Here is a 26,443-nt window from a genome sequence, read left to right on the forward strand (position 1 = left end):
CTCACGCCTGGGAGTGTTGCCCCAACTCTGAGGTGATGTCTTTTTATATACAGACATGCTGATTGTTTGAAGAGGTTCCCAACAGAGAAGTGGCAGTCCTTTATCCTCACAGTCAAGACTGGGACGAACTCCCCGCTACTGGGAAGCATCTGTCTACAAACTGAGACAGTATACCAAGGTGAACATATATATATAGCCACACTTATATATCTTATGAATCTCCCTCTATGGCAGAAGTATAGGGGCTCATGCTCTCTATACATATACACCCAACTCATACTCGCTTTTTCTCTTTTCTCCCCGCCCTCCTGTATGTTAGACTGCAACTGACGGATGGGCGCACGCTATGAGGAAGCAAGACCTCTACTTTCAGTCTGAACCCATCACATCACTGAAAACGGCCTTGTACCTGTGTCCCTGCCTACTCGGACTCCCCCAGGGTACTTGGGATTTTGTTACCGACTACCCTTGAAGCACAGCCGGTAACTTGAGCACCTACATTTACATAATATGCTGAATCAATAGCATTTGATAACTTGAGGAACTCTCATACTTCTTCTCTCTTTTTAACTTAACACAGGGTCTACCAACTGGACGCCCTCAAAAAGGTGGTTGTACTACATGTACACATAATACACCAAAACGTGAACACACTAGCAAATATACTGAAGATGAATATGGTCAAATTGTCTTCAACTTTTTGTCAATAGTGTGATACTTTTTTGAACATGTTGGCTAACATTAAGATATGATATGGATTGGTTTGCTCCCAGAAATTGCGCACACAACCAATTTGTATTGCTTAATTGCAGATGATTTAATGTGAATCAAACAACAGCCGACACGTGTTTCGAGCAAAGCTCTTCTTCCAAGGCTGAGGAGGCTTGGCACTAGAACTAATGATTAAGGTAGATAAGTATCCGACAATTATAAGTTGCGGCTGCGCTATATAGACGCGTATGCGTATTCCATTGTGGCTGTCAGCCAAAGCAATAAGGACCGGCGTTTCCGCCCGAACTAATGAAATGGAGCCTGAGGCTGCCACACCCAAAGTAATCCAGGTAAAGTAGTCCCAGGCTTGCCACACCCAAAAGACTAGACCGCATAGCTCAGTTCCTTGTAACTGAGCTATGTGTTTGCCTCCATGTTGGCTGAACCCCCCCCCAATTTAAAGAGTCCCAAGTAAATAGTCCCATTCTAATATTGGTCTTCATGATGGTTATGAGGCTGGCGCCAAAGGCGCCATGACTGACTCCAAGAGAGTCTTGGATGAGTTTTTAAGGCCTTTGACCTGGCCCTAACTGGAAGGCTGACTTGCCACTGAGGGCCAGGGGCAAGGGTCATGACATGCGGAGGGCGTGTGAATTGTGGGTCGAGGAGCAGAACTGCCCACGTGGATTTTGTAAGTACAAGAGAAGGCCAAAGCACTGGGAAATCAAAGAGAATTCAGTAGGTGGCTAGTCATGGGAAAAGGCCAAGAACGGAAAGCCCCATGTGTTTTCACTAGGCGTAGGAGAAGGCCAGCACACTGAGAACCCCACATGTATTTACCTGGTGAAGGAAAAATGCTAAAACTCTGGGACCCCCTCAAGCATTTACTAGGCAGATGTTACAAAATGACTCCTGCTCTGCAGGAGTACAGAGATGAATAGTAGCATATCACCTGGAAATATTCCTGCTGATATGCCTCCCGAATTAACTTGGCCAAATGGTATGGCAACTTCAACTTTAGATTACATTTTTCTATCACAAGACTTATTTTTGTTGTGTACTTTGATACAAGTCCAACATCACATCAAAGGCAGTGATCATAGTCCCCTCCTCCTGATTCTATCGTTTGGGGTGGACGTATCTAGTGAAGTGCTTGTTCCACTGACGGTGGAAATCAGCGCGCGAGATCAAGCAGTCCTTTGGAAACCATACTTGTCATCTAGATTTAATTGTGCTGTAGAGAATGAGCTCAGTGAGGGTGGGTTTTTAATCCACTCCCTGATGAGTATGTACCATATTTTACAAGATTTTTATTGAGTCTCTCATCATTGACTATAATTAGAGGAGAGATGGTTAAGAAAACTCATATGCATACATTTGATAAAGAAACACAACACAAAAAAAGGAGTTAAGAAAGATCATTAAATTATTACAGAAAAGTGGTCACCTTAATTTGTTTGTGATTAAGAATGAAAAGCAACAACACAGGAATTGGGTTAAGCTGCAACATGATGCTAAAAGGATGCCTGATACAATCCAGCACAAAAATGGGCCTAATTTTTGGTCTCTAATTAAAACCCTGTACGCTCAAGTTTCTTTACCTACTCCATCCCATTCCGAATAATGAACGGAAAGATAATTTTACTAATTTATGTGCCCTTAGGGGACAACAAAATGGCTGAAAATGAGTGTTGTTTATAGAGGATTCATTGGAGTGGTGTGGTTTAACAATCAATGTGCAATTGGTCCAGCATGCTATTGGAAAGTGTAAGATCTCAAATGCCCCTGGACCTGATGGTATTTCCAATGCTATACTCAAATCCTCACCTTTTTTATGGGGGCAAATATTTTATATGATCTGTTTACTAAAGTCATGCAGTTGTACTTTATTCCACCGATTTGAAAAGTGGCTACAGTGATATTGATATATAAGAAGGGGAATAGATCAGACCCAACTAATTTAATTCAAACTTTAATGTGATATAGTATGAAAGAAAATTCAAACTTTACACATGATAAACAATTATTCGTTAATAACAATAAGAGCAATAAACAGATACATTTAAAATTTAAATAAACAAATAATAATATATTAAATTAAGAATCGTAAATGAATGATATTATTACCATCTTTACCTCAAGTACTGGGCAAACTTATACATATTGAACGATAATATACATATTTACAGGTCTACTCGCATCAAGTTCATGGATTAGACAGATATTTATAGTATGCCAGTAACAAGTCCCACGATGGCATGCATTTACTTCGCCTTACGGTGCGCAAGTTATTCAAATCAGAAGGCCCAGCTTTAATTCCATTTTTTGCCATATGTTATAGAGGACTATGAACAAATGCATGTTGCAGGAGTTTGTGCAATAAAGCCAAAATGACATTTCACTAATGGTTTGAAGGTTGTGAACAAACTCGGCAAGGTATAATGTTATTGTGCTAGTTAATGTCTGGGATTCCGTGAGGAGATGCTTGGCTGTCTCCAAGCATTCAGGTAATTTACAAAGGCGACAAATTCGCTCAGGGACAGGAATATTTTCCCTGGCTCCCAAATTCCTCAGAGTGGGTAGTTGTTCCAATCTAAACAGAATGATAAAGCATCTGAGCCTTTTCGTAGGACAGAGGTTCAAATATGCTTGGGGCGTCATATAGGTGTACAATCTGTATTGGATGAATTGATAGCTCTTTTGAGTGCTCAGATGCGCGAAGTTCTCAAGCCAGTCCCAAAGGTCCATCGTTTTCGCAAGTGCGTTTTGGACTAACTTGGTGTATGCTGCCCCTCTGTGTGTCCAACCTATGTCCGCAAGAAATTCTGACATTAATTTGAATAGGGGTGAGGTAGTATGTTTTTTACCACTTCCTGGTGTATCACAGACAGTAGGGAATTTGAGCAGCCACTAGTCATCTTGAGAAAAAATCCGGCTCTCTTTTTGAGTACAATTGCTTTTAGTGATGGAAGACCCATTTCAAGTCTTATCAAAGCCATAGGCACTCCTGGGGACAATCCTAATATCCTACGCCAAAATTTGCCTTCCATTATTTGGAGCCAAGCTAAATCAAAAGAGAGAAAAACCTCAAGACCATAGGTGATCATGGGTACAAACACTTGGATGTAGAGGTGCCGTGTCCCCCAGAGTGTATAGCCGCCCTGCTTGTTCGAGAACGCAGCAATCAGAACAGTCACTTGTGTTGCCCTGATTTTGCGTCCTTGTCTGCAGTAGTGGTAATCGCCATTGGGCTCGATTTCAATTCCGAGGTAACGATAGGAGGGTGCATACTGTATGTTGATTTTAGCCACCATCAAGTTAACTTGGGATGCTCTTTTCCAAGTGAATCTGAGAACTTTGGTCTTGTCTAAGTTGCTAGTCAGACCATTCAGACTAGCATATTCCCATAAAGTGGTAGCGGAGCGCCAAAGCCCACTGATGGTGTTATCAAATACTAGCAAGTCATCTGCGTATGCTAGTACAGAGCAAGGCGCCTCACCAATTTTCGGAGGACAATTGTCAATTTCAGCTAGTACTGCGGGAATATCATATACATAGAGGCTGTAAATCAGGGGTGCGGTAACACATCACTGGCACCCGTGCAGCTGATCTAGCTAGTCTCTTTTTGGCTTTTTTTGAACGTGTATCCAGCTCTGTCTGTGGCACAACAGTAGGCAGTAGGGCACTTGTTTTAGATTTGTTATTTTTAAGTGCCTTCCTCGCCAATCTACGTTGCTTCCGTGAGAACAAAACGAAGGGGCTTTGTACCATCTCAAGGTCACGGACATTCTCCTGGGTTACTTCATGGCTTTCAGCGCTGTTGACTGGTTCTGATGGTTCAGCTACAGCTTCTTCCATATTGTCCTGGTCATTGCTTTCTTCCACAATGTGCAAGGCGTCAGATAGGACTTGTTCCTACCTTGCCCTTGCTTGAACCGTCACACAGTAGTGGGCAAGGGGACTAATGAGGAGCTAGTCACACTTCTGTGTATTCGTTAAGTGAGTCTGCTTATTGAAACAACTTCAGCAAAACGTATAATAATAATATGTGCTTCATATTCAAATAAATAAAGTAAAGCAAAAAGAGATCAAAGCAGTCAACGTATGTGGTGCAATAACAATTATCACAGTCAAAGTATGTGGTGAAATAACAATTATTAACAATGGCACGTATATGGGGTGTGGACAAAGAAATCACATGACACTTCTTGTGCTTAATTCTATAGTCAAAAAAAGAAGACAAGGCATATGTACAACCCTAATTATTTACAATAACATATTTACAATGACATAAAACGAAACAATCAAATCAGAAACATATAAAGACTCCACATTCATTCTGTGCAGCAATCTCCTGGATCATTTTCAGTTTGGCAGGGTTTTGATTGAATTATTTCTGGAGGTGAAAAATACAACCAATCTTGTATTACTTTCACCAGAGCTATCTAAATTGCTACATTCCTACAGTCACTAAACTCCTGTTAAGGCTGACCTTTGAGGTCTGGGTCTTGGACTTTAAAGATATCTTAATGTTATAGAAAGAAGTGTGTGGCAGAAAAGGACAAAAGTGGAATTGGCGCACTTCACAAGGGGGATTTAAGGGATGGTTCATGGGCAGCAATAGGGGGCAATGTGTGAACACCCAGCCTTCAGTGTGCACATATATTAACTATGATACGGATTGGTTTTCTCCCAGAAATTGCGCACACAACCAATTTTTATTGCTTAGTTGCAGATGACTTAATGTGAATCAAACAACAGCCGACACATGTTTCGAGAAAAGCTCTTCTTCCAAGGCTGAGGAGGCTTGGCACTAGAACTACTGATTAAGGTAGATAGGTATCCGACAATTATAAGTTGCGGCTCCGCTATATAGACGCGTATGCGTATTCAATTGTGGCTGTCAGCCAAAGCAATAAGGACCGGCGTTTCCGCCCGAACTAATGAAATGGAGCCTCAGGCTTGAGAACTTCACTCATCTGAGCACTCAAAAGAGCTATTAATTCATCAAATACAGATTGTACACCTATATGAAGGCCCAAGCATATTTGAACCTCTGTCCGACGAAAAGGCTCAGATGCTTTATCATTCTGTTTAGATTGGAACAACTACCCATTCTGAGGAATTTGGGAGCCAGGGAAAATATTCCTGTCCCTGAGCGAATTTGTCGCCTTTGTAAATTACCTGAATGCTTGGAGACAGCCAAGCATCTCCTCACGGAATGCCAGACATTAACTAGCACAATAACATTATACCTTTCCGAGTTTGTTCACAATCTTCAAACCATTTGTGAAATGTCATTTTGGCTTTATTGCACAAACTCCTGCAACATGCATTTGTTCATAGTCCTCTATAACATATGGCAAAAAATTGAATTAAAGCTGGGCCTTCTGATTTGAATAACTTGCGCGCCGTAAGGCGAAGTAAATGCATGGCATCGTGGGACTTGTTACTGGCATACTATAAATATCTGTTTAATCCATGATCTTGATGCGAGTAGACCTGTAAATATGTATATTATCGTTCAATATGTATAAGTTTGCCCAGTTCTTGAGGTAAAGATGGAAATAATATCGTTCATTTATGATTCTTAATTTGTTATTTGATATATTATTTTTTTTAAAAAAAAAATTTGTATTGTGTGTAATCAACTTGTGGTTTTTACAAAGACGCTTTATATTATTTGTTTATTTAAATTTATCTGTAGATTATCACCTTTTTATTGCTCTTATTGTTATTAACGAATAATTGTTTATTATGTGTAAAGTTGAATTTTCTTTCATACTATATCACATTAAAGTTTAAATTAAATTAGTTGGGCCTGGTCTATTTCCCCCCCCCCCAATTTTTGTGCTGGATTGTATCAGGCATCCTTTTAGCATCATGTTGCAGCTTAACCCAATTCCTATGTTGTTGCTTTTCTTTCTTAATCACAAACAAATTAAGGTGACCACTTTTCTGTAATAATTTAATGGTCTTTCTTAACTCCTTTTTTGTGTTGTGTTTCTTTATCAAATGTATGCATATGAGTTTTCTTAACCATTTCTCCTCTAATTATAGTCAATGATGAGAGACTCAATAAAAATCTTGTAAAATATGGTACATACTCATCAGGGAACGGATTAAAAACCCACCCTCACTGAGCTCATTCTCTACAGCACAATTAAATCTAGATGACAAATATGGTTTCCAAAGGACTGCTTGATCTTGCGCGCTGATTTCCACCGTCAGTGGAACAAGGACTTCACTAGATACGTCTACCCCAAACGATAGAATCAGGAGGAGGGGACTATGATCACTGCCTTTGATGTGATGTTGGACTTGTATCAAAGTACACAACAAAAATAAGTTTTGTGATAGAAAAATGTAATCTAAAGATGAAGTTGCCATACCATTTGGCCAAGTTAATTCGGGAGGCATATCAACAGGAATATTTCCAGATGATATGCTACTATTCATCTCTGTACTCCTGCAGAGCAGGAGTCATTTTGTAACATCTGCCTAGTAAATGCTTGAGGGGTTCCCAGAGTTTTAGCATTTTTCCTTCACCAGGTAAATACATGTGGAGTTCTCAGTGCTTTGGCCTTCTCCTACGCCTAGTGAAAACACATGGGGCTTTCCGTTCTTGGCCTTTTCCCATGACTAGCTGCCTACTGAATTCTCTTTGGTTTCCCAGTGCTTTGGCCTTCTTTTGTACTTACAAAATCCACGTGGGCAGTTCTGCTCCTCAACCCACAATTCACACGCCCTCCGCATGTCATGACCCTTACCCCTGGCCCTCACTGGCAAGTCACATTTCCAGTTAGGGCCAGGTCAAAGGCCTTAAAAACTCATCCAAGACTCTCTTGGAGTCAGTCATGGTGCCTTTGGCGCCAGCCTCATAACCATCATGAAGACCAACACTAGAATGGGACTATTTACTTGGGACTATTTAAATTGGGGGGGGGGGACGGTTCAGCCAACATGGAAGCAAACACATAGCTCAGTTCCTTGTACTTTTGGGTGTGCCAGGCCTGGGACTACTTTACCTGGATTACTTTGGGTGTGGCAGGCCTGCGACCTGAAACCAAGGACCTGCAGAGAAAGAACACTATGAAACTTACCTGGAACAGTATCCTGTCTTCAATCCATCGCTGACTTCAGTTCCATTCAACTGAAGGTACGAACTCCATCATCCGGCACCCCATGCATCCTGGAATACCATAACCTGAAAAGAGGAGAAAGAAAGACAGCATTAGTAAGCGTTTACTCACGTTTCCTCCTGAATGAAGAAAGCCACACAATACTTACCTGGATAGTCATCTCCTGGTCAGTATCATTGCTGAAACATTACGGCACTTGGCGAGGAACATCGCAACCTGCAAGAAGAGAAAAGACACAGGTTAACAATATAAAAGGCGAAACAGCGCCGCGCATCGCTATTTACTCACCGGACAGCATCGCGCACACCGCGCTTTCGCCTACCGGCCCATGCTCATCTTCAAACTGCATGACAACACCAAAAAACCTTTCCATACCTAAAAGGAAAGAAGCAAGACATTATTATTCGAACTAAGAGGAACATAAGAACTGCATATAAAGACTGTAAAGCAGCAAACCTACGGAGTCGCAGCAGGCCTGGATTCCCACAGGGGGGCTTGCACCAGTGAAGTAACTTGGTCACTGCCCACCCCCCCACATCTATGCGCCCCTGCCACGAGGAGCAGAATGGAGAATCCACCTTTTACAATATTAAGGTGAGGAGAAGGCCAAAGGGGGAGGAAGGAGTTCAGGCCAAGGGAGGTCGGAAAACATAAAGACAATCTGGTATTGAATCCAGCTCTCCTATATTGCAGACCCATCTTTAACCAGAGGCCTTACCAAGGGACCGGGAGAGGGTTCGAGATTGCAAATCATTCAACCAGGGCTGGGTGGCGTCCCCGTGGATACCAGGTGAGCGTAACACCCCATTCACAGATCATGTACCCATCACCCCATCAAAACACAGCCAACCTAATTGCTTAACTCTACCTAGGCCCTGTTACTGTTTAATTCTACACCAGCTTACATTATCCTATCTACAATCCCCATCCCTAATAAGCCTGAGACGCTCCTGGCTTTTCAAATGCCTACTTGCCTATTCACCTATCTTTATATAGACACAAGGTTGAACCCAGTAGAACCTCATATGCCAAACCTCTGGGAAAAACTGTTAAGTTCAACCTGATTGAACCCCTGGAAATTCTATTTCCAGGGGTTTAACCGAACAGACCCACCCATGCATCTGATCCCATTCAACTTTGGGATATGTCCCTCCAATTGAGGATGTTTTCATGGAACATGTATGTCTTCTGTGGAGATGTGAGCGAAATCATGAGCAGTATATGGCAATGAGGTAAGCTGTGGCTGTGTTGGTAAGGAATAAGTTACTTACCAATAACTCCCTTTCCCCAGCATTGGTATCTTTCATGGATTCACATTCTCTTGAATATTCCCTGTCGTCAGGCTGGGAAACTTCAGTAACATAGCAGTTTACCTTTACATTTCTGAACTGCTTGTCACTTTAGTGCTCTATTGGATTCATTGTGGGTCACAGTGCCCACAGCCAATTAGACATGTCCCTTTACATCCTCCCCTGATGGCCATCTTCAGATTTGGCAGCCCATCGAATGTGGCAGTATGACCCTAGAAGAGCCAGGGCGGGGTAGGAGGGAGGGTCGCATGTTAATCCATGAAAGATACCAATGCTGGAGAACAGGAGTTACAGGTAAGTAACGTATTCCTTCTCCAGCACTGGATCTTTCACGGAATTACATGCTCTGTATTAAGATTATGCAGCAGTACATATGCACAACCAACTGAGTGGAGGAAAGCTCCATAGAAGTAACCAACTCACCTCTGGAAAACTCACCTTAAGCAAACAGGTCCAAAGCATTGCTTGGCCGATTTAGGACTCCTCCCTGGAACTCCTCCATCCCTATCGACGCAGTAGAACCACATGAAGCTATGGAAAGACCACCACGTGGCTGCCCTGCAGATGGTGAGCAGGGGCAACGAGAGAGGAACGCTGTAGTAGAAGCCACAGCTCTCGTCAAGTGTTTTCTTGATCTCCCTGGAAGGAATCTGTTTGCCAGACAGTGGAAAATGCATGCTGACAGCCATCTCGCAATGGAAGTCTTCGAAAAGGAGTTGCCCTTGCCCAGAGGTCTGAAGCCAACAAACAATTGTGATGACTTTTGGAACTCCCTTGTGCGAGCCACATCGAACCTAAGGGCAAGTGCGACTTCCAGAGAATGTAAGGAACGCTCCGCCGGAGACAAAGGAGAGCCAAAGAACACTAGCAGACTCAATGGTTCATTAAAGTGGAATGTCAAGGGAACCTTCGGCATGAAGGAAGGATTAGTAAGCAAAACAACCTTAGACTGGTGAAACCTCAAGTAGGGAGGTTTGCAGGAGAGGGCTTGCAGTTCGCCCACTCGCCTGGCTCAGGTAATGGCAACTAAGAATGCCGTCTTCAGGAGAGAAACTTCAAGGGAGTCCTGTGTAGAGGCTTGAAAGCAAGGCCCATTTGCATCAAAAGGGCCACATTAAGTTCCCAAGCTGGAGCACAGGCTCAAACAAGAAACACATAAAAGAGTGCTTTGACAAATTCCGTCACCAATCTATGTGACCACAAGGAAGGCTAACCTGCAGTATGCGTGTACCGTAAAATGGCTGCTCAATACACTTTGATAGACGATTTTTTGCTAAGGACAGGAGGCACAGCAAAAATTGTGCAGCTTGAATGCGCAATGGATGCAGGTGCTGAATAGTACACCACATGAGAAAGCGTTTCCACTTGCTTTTGTAGAAGGACCGCGTAGAAGTTGCTCTTGCCCTGGCTAATCTTCTCTTGCTTTCTGGAGGTAGCGGGATGCTCTAAATTCTAATACCGTATGAGCCAGGCCTGTCAAGTTGAGGGATGAGGGATGCTGGGTTCTGGTGTAGCACTGACATGCCTTCTCTGAAGAGTAGGACGGGAAGTGGTGGCAATCTAATGAATGGAGCCACTGATAGGAGAAGCAGGCCTGAGTACCAAATTTGCAGCAGTCAAGCTGTGTCCACCAGGATCATCATGCAGTGGCTCTGTTTGGGTTTACTGAGAACTCAAAGTAGCAGAGGGATCGAGGGGAAAGTGTAAAGGAACATTTCTTCTCATTGGAATGAAAAGGCATCCCCAGACTCCCCTCCTGGAGAAACCGACTCACAAACTTGGTGCATTTCCTGTTGGTCTCTGTAGTGAACTGGCTACCCCACTCGGAGAAGAGACAGAAAATGTTGCTCAGGTGAAGTTCCCATTCGTGGCATGACCTGAGTTCCCAGAGTGAATCTGCAATTGTATAGTAGATTCCTGGCAGAATGAAGGGGAAACAGAAACATGGTGTGCACAATAACCCATTTCCACAGAATCAGAGTTGGTCCCACCCTGCTTGCATATATAGAACATGGTGGTTGTTATTGTCTGTGAAGATGCAAACCACCTTGTTCTGAAGCTGTTGTCTGAAAGATGTCAGGGCCCAGAACACTGCCCTTAACTCCAGGACATTGATGTACAGGGCCTTTCCTTCAGGTAACCATAGCCCACTGGTGTGGAATTCTCGCGTGTGGGCTCCCCATCCTTCCAGGGAGGCATCCGTGTATGATCACTGTGACTTGATGCACCGGAAGATGAGGTTGAGATGACAACTCCACCATGAACTCTAGGGTATGGCCCTGCTGAATGATGGACAGCACCCATTTCTCGGTGGTGATGTTCTTCGACTGTGCGACAAAGTTGGTAACTGACTCCTCTCCTGGGGTGTGGAGTGCGGGGTCAGGCTGTGGCCTGGTCAGGTCTGCTTGGGAACTTGACTTCTGGGGTAAGCTCTGTGTTGTCGCAGGTTTCCTCTATAGGATTGAGACTGTTGATTATAACCCTCTTGGGTGGTGCCGGAGCAGGATTTTTGTGGACGGTAGGGGAACCTGTAGTCTCGCAAAGTCATTGAAAACCTTGCTGTACCTGAGTGAAAGGACTGGCAACATTTTTGTAGAATGCCAAATGAACGGGTTGTTTAAGGGTTGGCCTTCATGCCTTGAAGAGTCTCGTCGACCTTTCTGACGAGGCCGATACCACCAAAAGGCATATCAAGCGCCTTTGACTGGACCTCTCGCAGAAAATGAGTGGTCTTCAACCACCCTTGGGGGCTTTACACTTCCCCATTGCCCATCCGGCAGAATCCGTATCTGCTATGTCCACAGCAACAACGAGGGCGTGATCTTCCCCCTCAGTAAGCGTTTCATCCCACTTGTCATTGGGGAGAAAATCTAGTATTGGTCCTAGTTTGAAACAGAGTTCACGGTCGTAGCGGGAGAGCACCGCAAGCACGTGAGCCGCCTTGATGGCTGATGTGGCTGTAGTGATGACTCTCTTTCCAAAGGCTTCTAACTGTTTGCCTTCTTTGTCTGGAGGCACCAAAAAGGGAGAGGAAGGATTGTCAGATTGCTTACAGGCAGCTGCAGAGACAAGTCTGGGCAAAGTTTCAAATGCAGGCACCTGGGCGCTGAATCTGGGACTTTATATTGTTTCTCGAAGCAATCCTTTTGGGGGGGCACTGAAAATAGGTTCCTCATCACTAGGAGACCCTCCTCCCAAATACCCTGTAGTACTGTAATGGCCACCATTGATTTTCTTGCAGATTCCCGCTGTTGGTAACGCACTTCCTAATTTTTCTGCTCGTAAAATAAGGGCATAGAAACAGCCAATCTCATTGGAGGTGAGTCTCTTGGCGGTAGGTCTGCTGGCTCACCATCAACTGCCACCAGAACAGAAATGATGATGAATTATCTGCATCTAGAAAAATGTGTCCATTTACTCCTATAAAAGGCATGCAGGGAAGATGCGCGGGCTCTAGCTAGAATGTCATTGCAGTCTTGTGGCAGTGGAATATTGCCAGATTCTAGGAGTGTAGGAGTCAGGCCATCAGGTTCAGAGACACCGGATCGTGGTGCAACATTGCGCTGTCGCTCCTGGAACGTAGATCGCACAGAGGAGGCAGCTTTATCAGTGGGGAGGAGGATAGGGCGACAAGGTCAGAGAACCAAAACTGTCTTGGCCAGGTAGGGGCTATTAATATCAGTTTGCACTGATGTTGTCTGAAGACATTTAACACCCGAGCCACCAAGGAGATCGGGGGGAAAGTGCATAGGAACATACCCTTTCCAAGGCAACATGAAGGCATCTTCCAGGCTCTCCGAAAGAGGGAAACTGCTGGCAGAGGCCACACACCTCTTGTTGGCGGGGGTGGCAAAGAGGTTGATTTCTGGGGTGCCCCATTGACAGAAAATCTGGCCATTCACGACAGGAGCTAAGTTCCCTGCTAAGGGAATCCGCCATCATGTTTTGGAATGAATGAGGACAATGTTCCCCTCCAGTGCCCAGTATCACAGTCTTGGCCTCTGTGGACAAATAGAGAGAGAGAGAGAGAGAGAGAGCGAGAGAGAGAGAGAGAGATTGTTGTGGTGTTTTCTGTGTAGACCCGGACCACGTAACCACTGAATTGAGGAAGGAAGGACTTGAGATGAGCCCGGACTGACCACCAATGCAGAGCATCGGACTTGAGATGAGCCCAGACTGACTACCAGTGCAGAGCATCTCTGAATTGCCTCACTAGATGGATCTTGTCCTCCCACGAACCCGAGGCCTGCGCCAGCATGCATCGAGAAACTCCGGGAGAGGCTGCATGTGGAGCCGGCTACATGCACAAGGACATTATCCCTAACAGGGAATTTAGGACATAGACTGAAGGCTTCGACAGCAGGGAGAGTAAGAGGACTTTGGCAAAAAGGGTCCAGTTGAGCCCCCAAATAGAGTGTTCGCCGAGACACGGTCAGACAGGATTTGGGAAATTTTACAGAGAATTCTAGAGACTTTAAGCATTGAATAGTCATTGCGGTATGGTGGGTAGCCAGGTCAAGGTACTCCACCCACACCAGCCAGTCATCGAGGTATGGGTAGTCGTGTGCACCCGAGCGACGAAGGTATGCGACCACCGGGCCTAGGCATTTTGTGAACATCCTCTGAGCTGATCGAAGCCTGAAGGGCAGCAGCTTGATCTGGAAATGGCAACCTGCCATTGTGAAGCGCAGGTAGCGGCAGTGGTTCCAATGAATAGGGATGTGGAAATATGCATCCTCTAGATCCAAGGATGTCAGAAAATCCCTTTCTTGAAGCTGATATAATACGTGCTGCAGTGTTACCATCCTGAAGGTTTGGACCTTGTGGAATTTGTTGAGGTCCCAAAGATCGAGGATGGGCCTCCAACCTCCTCATTTCTTTTTTACTAATAAGTACCTGGCGTACACTCTCTGTCCCTGCTGATTGGATGGCACTTGTTCGATGGCTCCCTCTGACGGGAGCGATTGTACTTCTTGTAGTAGTAGAGGTACATGCTTCTCTACTTTTTGCAAGGGAGGTATAGTGGCAGGTCCCTTGACAAACTCCAGTGTGTGACCCTGCTGGATGATGGATAACGCCCATCTGTCTGTGGTGATGGCTTTCCACTGGTCAACAAATTGGCAAAGCGTCCTCCCACTGGGGCCCCCCCCTTGTGACCGGCCAGGTTTGCTTGGTTTTTTGGCTCCTGGTGTGCAAGGAGCTGCTACCATGCTGGTTTCCTCTAAGATTGGGATTTAGATATATAGTTGTCTGCCATCGAGTATGATGGGGATTGGTACGATGCAGAGCGGTATGAGGGTCAGGAGTCCCTTGATGTTCTGGAGAAGCAGGATTTCACTGACAAAGTACTGAGGCATTGCTGCAGCGTGCCGAGAGAAGCACTGTCTCTGTGTCAGCCTTGATGGTGTGTAAGTGTCATCCACTTTCTTGCTCTATGCCATGAAAGGACATGTCCACCACCTTTGCTTGGACTTCCGGACGGAACTTGGTGGCCTTAAGCCAACCTTCTCTGCTTAAGACAGCACTGTTGACAAGCTGCCTGAAGCCAGTGTCAGCGATGTCCACTGAAATGGAAATCACATGGTTATAAGCCACCTCTCCCTCAGGAAGAAGGGCAAATGCCTCCTCCTTCTTGTCGTCCAGAAGGAATTCACAAATCGGGCCCATTTTGAACCTCAGTTCTCTGTTGTACCTGGAGAGACTGGCCATTGCATTAGCCGCCTTGATTGTGGTAGACGCTGTCGAAATTATGCATTTCCCAAAGGCATTCATATGCTTGCCCCCTTTGTTGGGGGGGATCAGAGAATGGTGAGCAGGGGTTGGCTGAACGTTTGTAGGCTGCTGCTGACATTTCAACCTGAGACATTTAGGAACTGAGTCTGGTTTGTTCAAGATGTTGGTAGAGGAAACCTTATTTTTTCTGTTCCTCCGGAACCAATCAAAACATCTTCGTGGCCCTTGACATCAGAGCATGGAAGGATCCGATTTCATCTGGGGGAGAATCGCGGAGAGTAGCATCATCTGGTTCACCCTCCCCAGGCACGAACTCATCTGTGCCGGTGGTGTAAGTGGAGGCATCCCATTGGAACACATAATCGTCAGATTCCGTGTCAATAAGTTTGTACACCTGGATAGAAGGACAAGCAGGAGCATCAAGCGACCTGCCAGGGACTTGTTGCGGTGTGAATGAGTCACACAGCCTGTGTTGCAGCAAAGACATCAAGGACTGCAAAGTAGTAAGAATGTCCATGGAGATGTCACTAGGAGATTCACTCTCGGAGAAAGGGTGGCCAGAAAGGCGGGGGCATCCCACTGATACAGGAAATGCCCAAAGGGGGCATGGCCAACTTAGGGCTAGACTACACAACTTCCATCTCATCGTGGAAGGAAACTCCCTCAGGTCCTTCAGGTAAGAGTCAAAGGTGGGTTGAAGAATTTCTTCAGGTGGGACAGCCGATAAAGCTTGGCACAGCCAGAGTGACCTCCAGTGTCAGTGGACGTGGAGGTCTGGGAAAAGCCAGGGAGGTTGGTTGCAGGGTGCCAGTCTCTGGCAACGAGGGTGTGGCAGCCAGGGAAATTACTTTACCCTGCCTCAATTTGCAGATATTCAGGGTCACGGGCAGGCCTGTGATTGCAGGTAAGGAGGCTTAATAGCTGATGACAACGTCAATGGTGTAGCAGGCTTTTCCCTGTAGCCCATTGATGGGGTTGTGGCTGATGACTTGTGCATGTTCTTTGCCAGAGTCATCCATAAGGTCATCGATAGAGTTTCCTTGCGTCACTGATGAGGACTTTGCTACACAAGTCGACAGATCTGTAGTCGAAGACTTGGCTCCCTGACTCATCGACAGTGATTTTCCATGGGTCGTCGAAGCAGTCGTGGATGAGGAAGCTAACTTGACCTGTTTAGTCGTTAATGAGAAATGTTTCTTCGATGAAGGCATAGAGGCGGACGTTGAGGCTATCGCAGAAGCCAAAGTTGAGGCCTCCTTGAAAGAGGTTGACTGGGTCTTCAGAGACTTCCTACCATGGGAAGTATCTTCATGCGATCTCAACCTCTTCATAAAGGGAGTATGCTGGAATGGCCTGAGCTGCCTGCATAAGGCATGACTCCTGGCTGAGGGAGAGTCAGAGGCTCCCCCGGCATCATTGAGCCATGCCTCTTCCCTGCAGTAGTGGTCTCTCAGCATTTTGTTCAAAAACAAATGGCATATGGAACATTTATGGATGTGGGGTACATGCAGAAGAGGGAATCATCACAGAGATCTTCCACATACACATTCTTGAGTCTGCATCTGGCATAGACCTTGAACAGGCTCTTCCTCTGGGTCTCCTCCATGGCTGAATTTCAGCCTCATGGTCGAGGTCAAGAGTCTGTTTCATAGGGGTAACGGCCACTTGAACAGGAGCCAACCCAAATATCGACGGAGTCAAGGATTCAACGAAAATTGTTCAAACAAGAAAATCTGGAGAAACAGTCGAAAAAAACCAATGAATATTCTGAGGGAGATTTAAGAGGACTCTCAACAGATAGTGTGTGGTAAAAAATCTGAAGATGGCCTCCAGGGGTGGAGCTAAGGGAGCTGTTTCTATTGGCTGTGGGTACTATGACCCAGGAATTACTATACTAGAGCACTAAAGTGACAGATGTTTCTCTTTTAAAAAATAAACTGCTATATGTTTCGAAGGATTCTCAGCCTACCGACGGGAAATATTCATACAGCATGTGAATCTATGAAAGATCAAATGCTGCAGAACAATGGTTAGACAAGGAGAAAGGGCTCTTTAACAAGCGATCCACATAGATAATATCATGGAATTTGTGTGTACACAGAGTATTAAACCGAATAGGAGATTTGATCGAATTTTACTTTATGGAAATTTCGTATAGCCGAAAACTTCGATCAAGTCTTATATTCAGAGCCATTACAGTGAACATGGGGAGCGGGGTTGCAGGGGTGTCCGCCACAAACTTGTTCACTGTAATGGCTTCTGAGGATGCAGGGTGTCCCCTGCTTCCTGAACAAAAATATATTTTTGGGTAGAAAAAAAAGAAGAAAAGAGGACCCTGCAGCGCTGGTTCCCAATCATGGAAGTGAAGGGAACAGGGGTCGCTGGGACACAGGGAGTCGGCGGCACACAACGAAGTGTGCCGCCAAGGAGTAAATAAGGGGGTGGGTGGGAGAGGCTTGTCAGAAATGTCCGGGGGAGAGAAAACCAAAAGTCATTTTCAGTAAAATAACTTTCATTGCTTTATCTCATTATGACATTTCTAATTCGTTTAATTCATGGTAATCCCTATTTGAAGACACTCCAGGCGGCCTGGACTTTTCTACATAAGACATAATTATGCTGCTAGAGACCTGGGTGACTGACACGCCATTTTTACACGGGTTTGGCTCAATTCTTCCGTAAGCTGAAAAGGGCTCAATAGGTACACCATCAGGCGGGTTATTTATTGCAGTTGAAACAGATTTGGCTTAGAAGATCAAAAAGTGGATGCAGCCGTGTCCAGGTCTATTAGCTGTGAAATAATCATTTTGCAATTTTTTTGTTTGCCAAAATAATTTACTGGTCAATGTTTACGCGAATCGTGTGAAGATGGGTGTCACTGACTTTGTAGATTTCCTTTCAGAGATAAGTGGTATGGGGAGCCAGCTGTGATTCTATTGTGATGGGAGATGATTTTAACATTTGTGCTAAGATCCCTCTGGTATTGGGCCCACATGGCATGTAGAGTGGTTGTTTAAATAACTCTTTGTCAGATGAGGGACTCATTTTGTAAAATGTGGAAGTTAGTTCTACCGAGTCCTTCTCCTACAGGTAAGCCACCGCTGATTTTTACCTTCCATCGTGGTGAAATCTTAGCACGCTGTAACTATTTTAACATAATTAAAACAATGACCAGTGATCCTAATTGGTTAGAGATTAATATAGATCTGGGTTTGCCTCTACCGACCAACTCAAAAACAGCCAACATTTAATGGTCTCTTCTAATGAGAACCGGTTCCGAATGTGTTGTACTAATGGGACACGGTTACATGTGTTGAAAAATGAAATTGACAGAGTAAATACTGGTTTCAAATATCTCGAGTAACTTGAACCCATCAGAAATAACTCGATGAAGGCCCCCCTTGTAACAGATTTATACAAGATAGCATTGGTCGCAAGGATATGTATTCTAGACCCTTGAAAAAGAAAATACATACTTTTGACTGCGAAGTAAGGGAGAAAAAGACAATTAAGATGCAGTCTCAAAACATTACAAGGGTCTCATTGGCAGTGAACCGTTAAATCAAAGGTTTTTCTAACTAAAAAAGAACTATAAAATATGGCTCTTACAGCAGAAACACAAAATGTTGCGAATAGACAGTCCAGCTATGTTACAAATCCTTATTAAGAAAAAGGAGGTGGACCAATCAATCTCAAGCAAGACAGTCAACATATCTAACTGATATCATAACTGTGGTCCACTGGACAAAGCACTTTCATCAAATCGTATGCAAAAAGACATATAGAAACTCTTTGGATCGTATCGGTAGGAGGTGGGCTGTGAATATAGAAAGGGAGACCATCAAAACCCTAATAACAGGATTGAAAAACTCAGGGGCTTCGGGCCTGATGGTCTGACGAATTATGTCATTAAAAAAGCACCCACATTATGGTCAGAGATTTTATCCAATATTTTCATGGACTATCTTAGTTACATGCACATGGCTCACGTGGTACCAATTTTTAAGAAATGAGACTGGACCTCCCAACCAAATATCGGATAATCGGATGACATGATATTAGCACTAAGATATTTGCTACGACCGTGTTGCGAGAACTGGAGGAATAGTCTTGTGTCAACAAGATTATTCTGAAAAAAACAGGCTTTAGACGATACTTAGGAACTCAGCTAAAAGGTTTTATAATAGCTAACCTAAAAACAAAGTCATGAGAGAAAAATATAATGTGATTCATGTCAGCCTTTGACTATGTTAATAGATCCTTAATATGGAGGAAACTGGAAATGTGGCATCTCTCCGAGGGGCTGCTGAAGGTTTTACTCGCACTGCATAGTGATACTCACATTAGAGTGTGATTAAAATCCCTGGGTGCATTGTGACATAGCATAGAGTCACATAGAGGTCTGGGCAGAGTTGTGTGTTAGCCCCCTGCCTGTTCAACCTCTATGAGACCGATATGGGAAGTGCATTTGAGGGTACGAGCAATTTTCAGCCAAAACTCTGGAATATGGATACAACATGGCTTTCCTATATGGGTGACGTCATCCTCATGGACCAAACAACTATTGGTCTCCAACACTTGCTAAAGATATTTGCTAGATAGATGGAAGATAATGAGCTCAAAATAAACAAGAACAAAACAAAATTCTCGAGATGATCAAAATTATGCTTCCCCGAAGTTTAATTGGAAGATCGATTATAGCAGGCTTGAAATTACCAGGTATATGACCTACTTGAGTTTCCAATTCTCCTGTAGAAGGAATTAAAGCTAATTGTACAATCTGTCAAGTGACTCCAATCAAGCACTCCCACTAAGTCAGTGCCTTGTCTGGGATTGCTCAAGGGAAGCCCTTATTTATATATTTTATGACAAGTTATACTCTGGATGATAAACCCTTATATAACGCCCCTCTCTTTGAATTCCCCTGAACTCACTGAGCCAAGAAGTAGGTTTTTTTTGCAATTTAAAAGATTTATTGGAAAAATTAAACAATATATATATATATATATATATATATATATATATATATTACACTTTTATAATAAATTAATATTTGATATCACACTTAGGCATATGAATATAAAGTTGATCGACAATAGATAATCTGACACTAGCACACTTCTTTACAATCAATGAGGAGTTAGTATAGGAAGGATAAGGTAGCAGAAAATACTTTTATGGTTTCAAGGAAAAGCAATGAGGGAAAAATGCAGCACAGAAATAAACTTGATATGATTTCAACAAAAGATAATATGATCACTTTTTCTTTGACAATTCCCTCCCCCGCTATGCAAGATAAGGAGATGGAAGGAGAGCACACAATTCTCAGGAATACAAAATGCAATACAAATGTCCAGTTCCCCCCAGGAGCTTAGAGGAAAACAGGTATGATTTTAAAGCAGGCAAGATCCTTTTAAATGTGGTGGCAATGAAGTGAAAAAATATGCTGAAAATGCTTTTAATTCCCTCTAGAGGTTCAGGGTGAGTGAGAGATACTTTAAATCAGTTCAGGTCAGCCCTACCAATGATTCAGGGATGGTTATCAGGTTGAAAACGGGATTCAGTAATGGAAGCAAAAGACAAATATTTTTACACGTGGTTGAAATGAAGCAAACTGTCAATTCGCGGCACTTCTTTCTGAGTGCGTCAATCGCGATTACGGCGGAACTATAAGGAGTAGCAAGTCGGTTCTAGGCTTGTTGGAAAGCTTAGAATCTTAGCTTCTAGCACAAACGGTTCAAGAGATACGGACGATTTTGGGAAGATAGATTTTCAGAAATGAAATTAAAGTTTCAGAATGACAGATGCGCTCTGGAAGGTTTTGAATCAACAGGATGGACACACGATTTCTTATATTAAAGTTCTAAATAGGTTAAAATAGTTTGAATTAGATTATTTTAAACTAAGAGATTGGTTTTGCACAGTTCTGGCTGAGTACTCACACTATGAATTTGAAATAGGCTGTCAGGGTCTGGTCAGCAGGTTTGGACTGCACTCCTGGAGGGTGGTTCTGAAGTCACAGCTCTCAGGGTCAGCTCTGCTCTGCACTTCACAGCGGTCTGGTCTGTGGTTCTGCTGGTCTGGATCAAGTGGATTCTGGATATAGCACTGCTTTGTGGGTCGGCTACCGGTTCTGGCAAAAGTTCTTGGCAAAGAATCCCACAGCTTGCCGGCTGTAGAATAGTTTGGTTGAATTGCTGGATTCTGAAGGCCTGCTGAGAAGAGTTCTCAGCTTGTGGGTTAGGCCTTTGCTTTAATTTCTGTAGTCTATCTGGAGTCTAAGTTCTGGATGTTCCTTCTAGATGTTGTGTGGTCCAGCAAAATGCTCCGCAAGAAAATGAAAAGTGAATGTCTTGCCTGTCCAAGCAGTCTCTTTTTATGTGTTTTGAAAGTGGGTGGGTCGGCTCATTCTGCATGCCCAACCCTCTCATAATTTGGTAGGTCAAGGATTCTCTGTGACCTGATTTGAGAAGGGATAGTGTGTCAGAGTGAGTCAGAGTCTTACAGTCTATTGAAGAAACGCCCCTTTGCTTTCACTTAGAAAATGAATTTTTCATAACTAACAGGTTTCCCAGATACACACGTCGTTGAAATTACATACACATTTCACAGATTAATTTAAGATACACTCTCGCCCAACTCTGATCCCCCTCAGGGCCTGGGTTCAAAAATGGCCAAATTTTGTGCTTTTTAGTGACTTTTGCCATATTGGTTTTTCCTCAAAATTTACACAGACCTGCACCCCTTCCCTGAGCATGTTACTGGAAATTACTATGTCTCTATCCTAAACACAGTGTCTGCAATATTAAAAAATAGCGGGGTTCGGTCCTAGAACACCGCACAAAATGGAATTTGGGCTCAAATCGTGAGAGCATTTTTCATTTTCAGTATCCCCAAATTGTACATTTCTGTGAGCTTAATACAAGATTTTAGAAGCATTTAACTTAAACATATATTTGCTGCAATATGAATCCACAGCCCTGTCTGGCCCGCCCCTAGGAACTGGGGGCGTCAGGGATCACATGTCTCTCCTTCCAGGCAGAGCTCTGTTTACAGTCCACACCCAAAATCAGCATACCCCATTCAATTGAAAGGGTCTATTGTGTTGGGTCCAGCAGGCTACAGGGAAGTCCCCTCCCTCGCAATCAATAGGGCCAAGTGATATCCTGCCTCCTGGTGTGGGTCTCTGGGGTGTTAAAAGTTCTCAGGAAAGGCAAGTCTTTTGAACTTTTAATTACATAAGACCCCCTTCTGTTCACTGCACAGTTCTGCAAGACAGCTCTCCTGTCAGGATTTATAGAGCGCCAGCGCCGGTCAGTGTCCAATGCCGGTACTGCACCTATTTTTGACAGCTGTCTTGAATTAATACATTTCAAAAAGAAAGGATTTTACTTGATAGTATATGATCCTTGCTTGACATGGCATTGATGTGGATCTGTAGTAGAGTAAAGTAAAACACTCAACCACAGTTGGATTTTTGTTTGGTGGTTTCGGGCCCATGATCTTAGCAATTTTTGACATTAATAAAAACGGATTTTGAACAGAACCATCTTTCTTTGCACTGGTGGGTAGCAGGTCAGGGATCATTTTGGTGTGCGCAAAACTGCACGGTTCTCCTGGATTCTGGCGCAAATGTGGGCTTTTCCGCCATCTTGGATTTCCTAAGCCCACAGCACCAAATGTTGCAGCATAATAGTCCAAACGTGGGTCAGGACACCCAACAAATAATTTAAATCCCCAACTTGCATTAAACACTGCATAGATGACGCATATTAAATTAAGGTTTTGTCAATTCTCTCTGATTCCTCTTATCAAGTTTTATAACGGTAAGGTAGTACCAGGTATCTGTTATGGCCTGGGTATTTGGAACTTAGGGAATTGGCAAACGTGTTAAGTATTGGAGGGAATTTTTTCAATATGGTATGAGCTGCTTCTTCACAGGCTCAAGTACAATGGGATTTCTCATTGCTATGTTATAAAACTATTGGATCCCTCCTAAAAGTTCCATGTACAAAGATTGTAATTCCTCTGTAACCGTAGCCACCGGTGTAGATCTAAATTGTTTTACTGAGTTTTGTGACCAAATACTATCTCATATTCTGTCTCCAGGGAAGATTTTATGACTAACCCAACAAAAACAAAAATCAAATTGTGGGATTCAGATTGGATTATGACAAAGTCTGTTCTTGGCACTCATTCGCTCTATCACAATCTTGCCGCTATTGAGAAAAAGCGTGCTATTCTTCCAACTTATATGATTACATTTCCTAGCGCTGGATTTAGAAACATATTCATGAGATTTTGTTTTAAAATTTTGAATAGTGAGAACCGTAAGGAGCCAATCTGTACATTTTGTAAAATGGGATTCAAGGATTCGTCGAAGCATTTCATCCAGGAATGTATCGGGACCTATGCATTGCGATGCAAATATTTTGCCACCTTTTTAATTGAATCGGGCTGTGTCATTTTGAGTATTTGTGGTATAAAATATGGGCCGGCAATCTGTGGTCACTATTGATAGCTGGGGTGAAATTCATCAAGGAGATTTTAATTCAATAATGAAGTAATATGGTATGCTGATTAATTTAAAATGATAAGTATACTACATTTTCTGCTGTCTTTTATAACATGTGTAAATGTATTTGTGAAAGGTTGAATAAACCAAAGCACAACAAAACAAAAACAAACAAAAAAAAAATTCATTGATAACTTACTGCTAAAACATCATTCTGCTTCAGGAGTGTGTTGTAGATATTGTCATATGTGTTAGTTTCTAAATTAATAACAAAAACGGGATCATGTTAGGAAAACAAATCAGTATGATTGTAGACCAATATACATTTATGGGGTTGGGTATTTCATATTTACATGTATAATTTGCCCTGACTTATGAAAACCAAACCCTAATGTGTTAGAATAGTACCCTGAGGTTTCCAGGTTGAGGTCTTGAATAGGCATTACGCACACTGGCTAATAGGCTGAGGCTATAGTTTATGGAGTTTCACAGGCCATATTTAGATATATTAGTATTGTTCACATGTAGTTGTCACAGGTAATTTACTCGTATTGCTAATGTTGAAGAGAGAACACATTTGCAATCATTTCAAAATTACAAATGTACAAAGTGATCAGAGATGTGTTAAAGAGAGGTAGTGGGGTTTATGGAGTTTGCAGAGACGCAACATACTTATTTTTAAATCAAAAGAACAAAAAGCACAAACAAGCGATAGATGCAAATTAGCCAATGCATCCTAACCACTGTGAATTTCTTGCAGTAGCATCCACTTTATAGTTTTGTTTGGGTGGTGTCTGTGCAATTACAAAACCAGATCAACCATATGCAAATCAGTTTTAACGCTTTCCCCATATATTTCTGTATTTTCTTGTGCTCCCATACCAAGTGGACGTGACCGAGGGTGGGTAGCCCTGCTGGATTAAGGGGCAGGACAGATTTGCTTATAGCTGTTAATTTCTGTAACTTCACAGAAAAGCTAAAATGATGGGATGGAAGGCAGTGCAGTGAATTCCCAATAGTTAAGTCATAATTACATTAATCCACGTTTAGATGTATACACATATACTAAATACTCTAGTGTTCGTTCCACAAACCAATAGAATATAGTCATAAAAGGAGGGTTATGCAACTTACCGAAGACTTCATCAGGGTGGTCTGCCTTCCCTGCGCCTTCTGTAAATATTTATAAAAATGTTCAGTTACCTAACATGATGATAGAGATTGACTGACTCATCTTAAAAACAATAACCAAAACAATCACAGGGATAGAAATAAGGAATTAACTGGCAACAAATAAGATGCGACTTTTTAGATCAAATAAAAAGATCCTAATAAACACTCAGTGAAGGTTCCAAGCAGCACGAAACTCACAACATGATCCTTTCTGGTTACTTGAATTGTATTGGTTGTGATAAATATTTTAAAAATCCATAAATACATTCTTTTTTTAATTTCTTTGTTCTTTTTTTATTAAGTGCATTTGGTTAATTAACTTTTCACACTACATCTAAAACATACAAATAAAATAATAATGGATAATTCATCTAAATTTCATACATTTCAGGTCAATTCAGGGATATAATATACAAAAGAAATCTCATAATAAAACAACATTTGACTGGCTCATACCAATAATCTAGTTATCACAATATTCCAAATACGGTGGGCCCCTGAGGTTACAGCAAGTGATTCAGCACCATGTAGCAGACTCCAAAATTTGTCATGTTCAACATTTCTGAACTTGGCATATCCTTTATCATACAAACAGCAATAAGATATATTGTGCAGTCTCTACCGCTTCCCTGCACATTCTGCTGAGTCTCATCTCTCTAGGCATTCCTTCCCAGGCACCGGTATAGCCCAAAACTGGCAAAATATCGAAGCTTAGGTATAGAATAACCCAGGAGAGCCCAGCTTAGTAAGAAAACTTGATAGCGAGTTTTCTCCTCAATTTTAGCAAAATGGAATTCGACCTCAGACTTGGGCACATCACTCACACCAATGTCTGAGAAATGTCTCAGAACTGTTTGTTCCATCTCTCTAAACCGAAAAACTCCTGGAAACACCATGTGAGTGTCCCACTGTAAGGTTCAAGAGGCTTGGCCTACGAGTCTTCAAAAGTGATCTTTACCCACAACCTACACACAGCAAGCATCCAAAGAGATTTCACGGACTGTAAGCCAAGTTCAAGCCTAAGTGCCTGGAATGGTATCAAGCTTGGTAGTTCCAGTAATAAGCATAGTATTTTTGCCTCCAGGTGCGTCAACCAGCCCACAGAGCTCTCCAGAAGCACTACCAATGCGTACCTTATACCTGGTGTAATCGAGTGCTTGTACACCTTAATATTGGCCTCAATAGACCTCACCCCCAATCCGTTCACAATCCTCCTGAGGGTGAGCCATTTGATCCACGCCTTAGATGAAACAATCTCACCACATGAGACTGTTCCCTAGACGCCCTAACAGTCATGCCCAGGTACTTGTACTCCATTACCTGGCCCAGTACCAGGCCGTCCATTTTCAGACAAAGGATGGGGCCCCATAGGCTCTCTTCCCAATGGTCAGAATTTCGGTCTTAGCAACATTTACCTTTAGTTCATTTTTCTTTGCATATGTGCCTAATGCGTCCAATAAGCGCTGAAGTCCCATTGGCGTACGGTCAAAAATGACCATATCGTCAGCATATGTGAGGCAGTAAATGGCATAAACCTGCTGTCAAACGTGGGGGGATGGTTGTTCACAGATCTCAGAGATGGTTCAAAATCAGACACATATGAATGATATAGGATAGGGGCAAGCACACAGCCCTGCTTCAATCCTTCGTTGGTAGAAATGTAGTTGCCCAAGTTACCTAGTTGGGAAAGGCGAACCTGTACCTGTGTATCACAATGGAGTTGTTTAAAATAAATACAGGACCAATTCGTCAATCCCCCAGCCCTCCAACTTTCTCCAAAGTTTTTCCTGAGGAACACTGTCGAATGCAGAACTGTAATAAAGAAAACATATATACAGTGCTTGGTCAGGGGACTGGAG

The 26,443-nt window shown here is 43.1% G+C and overlaps 1 protein-coding gene across 4 annotated transcripts in view; it reads right to left on the reverse strand.

Annotated features, from left to right (window-relative positions):
* Positions 1-26,443, reverse strand: part of PPP1R9A (protein phosphatase 1 regulatory subunit 9A) — a 2,290,846-nt gene that overhangs the window by 280,434 nt on the left and 1,983,969 nt on the right. For 2 of the 4 annotated variants that reach the window (XM_069648561.1, XM_069648560.1), the window contains exon 12: positions 24,546-24,584. The exons of the other annotated variants lie outside the window; for them this stretch is intronic. In XM_069648561.1, coding sequence (XP_069504662.1) covers positions 24,546-24,584 — 39 coding nt within the window. The remainder of the gene's footprint in view (positions 1-24,545; positions 24,585-26,443) is intronic. 4 annotated transcript variants of the gene reach the window in all.

The sequence above is a fragment of the Ambystoma mexicanum genome, chromosome 2q, assembly GCF_040938575.1.
Source record: "Ambystoma mexicanum isolate Mex_15411 chromosome 2q, UKY_AmexF1_1, whole genome shotgun sequence".
In the NCBI taxonomy this organism is placed as follows: Eukaryota; Metazoa; Chordata; class Amphibia; order Caudata; family Ambystomatidae; genus Ambystoma; species Ambystoma mexicanum.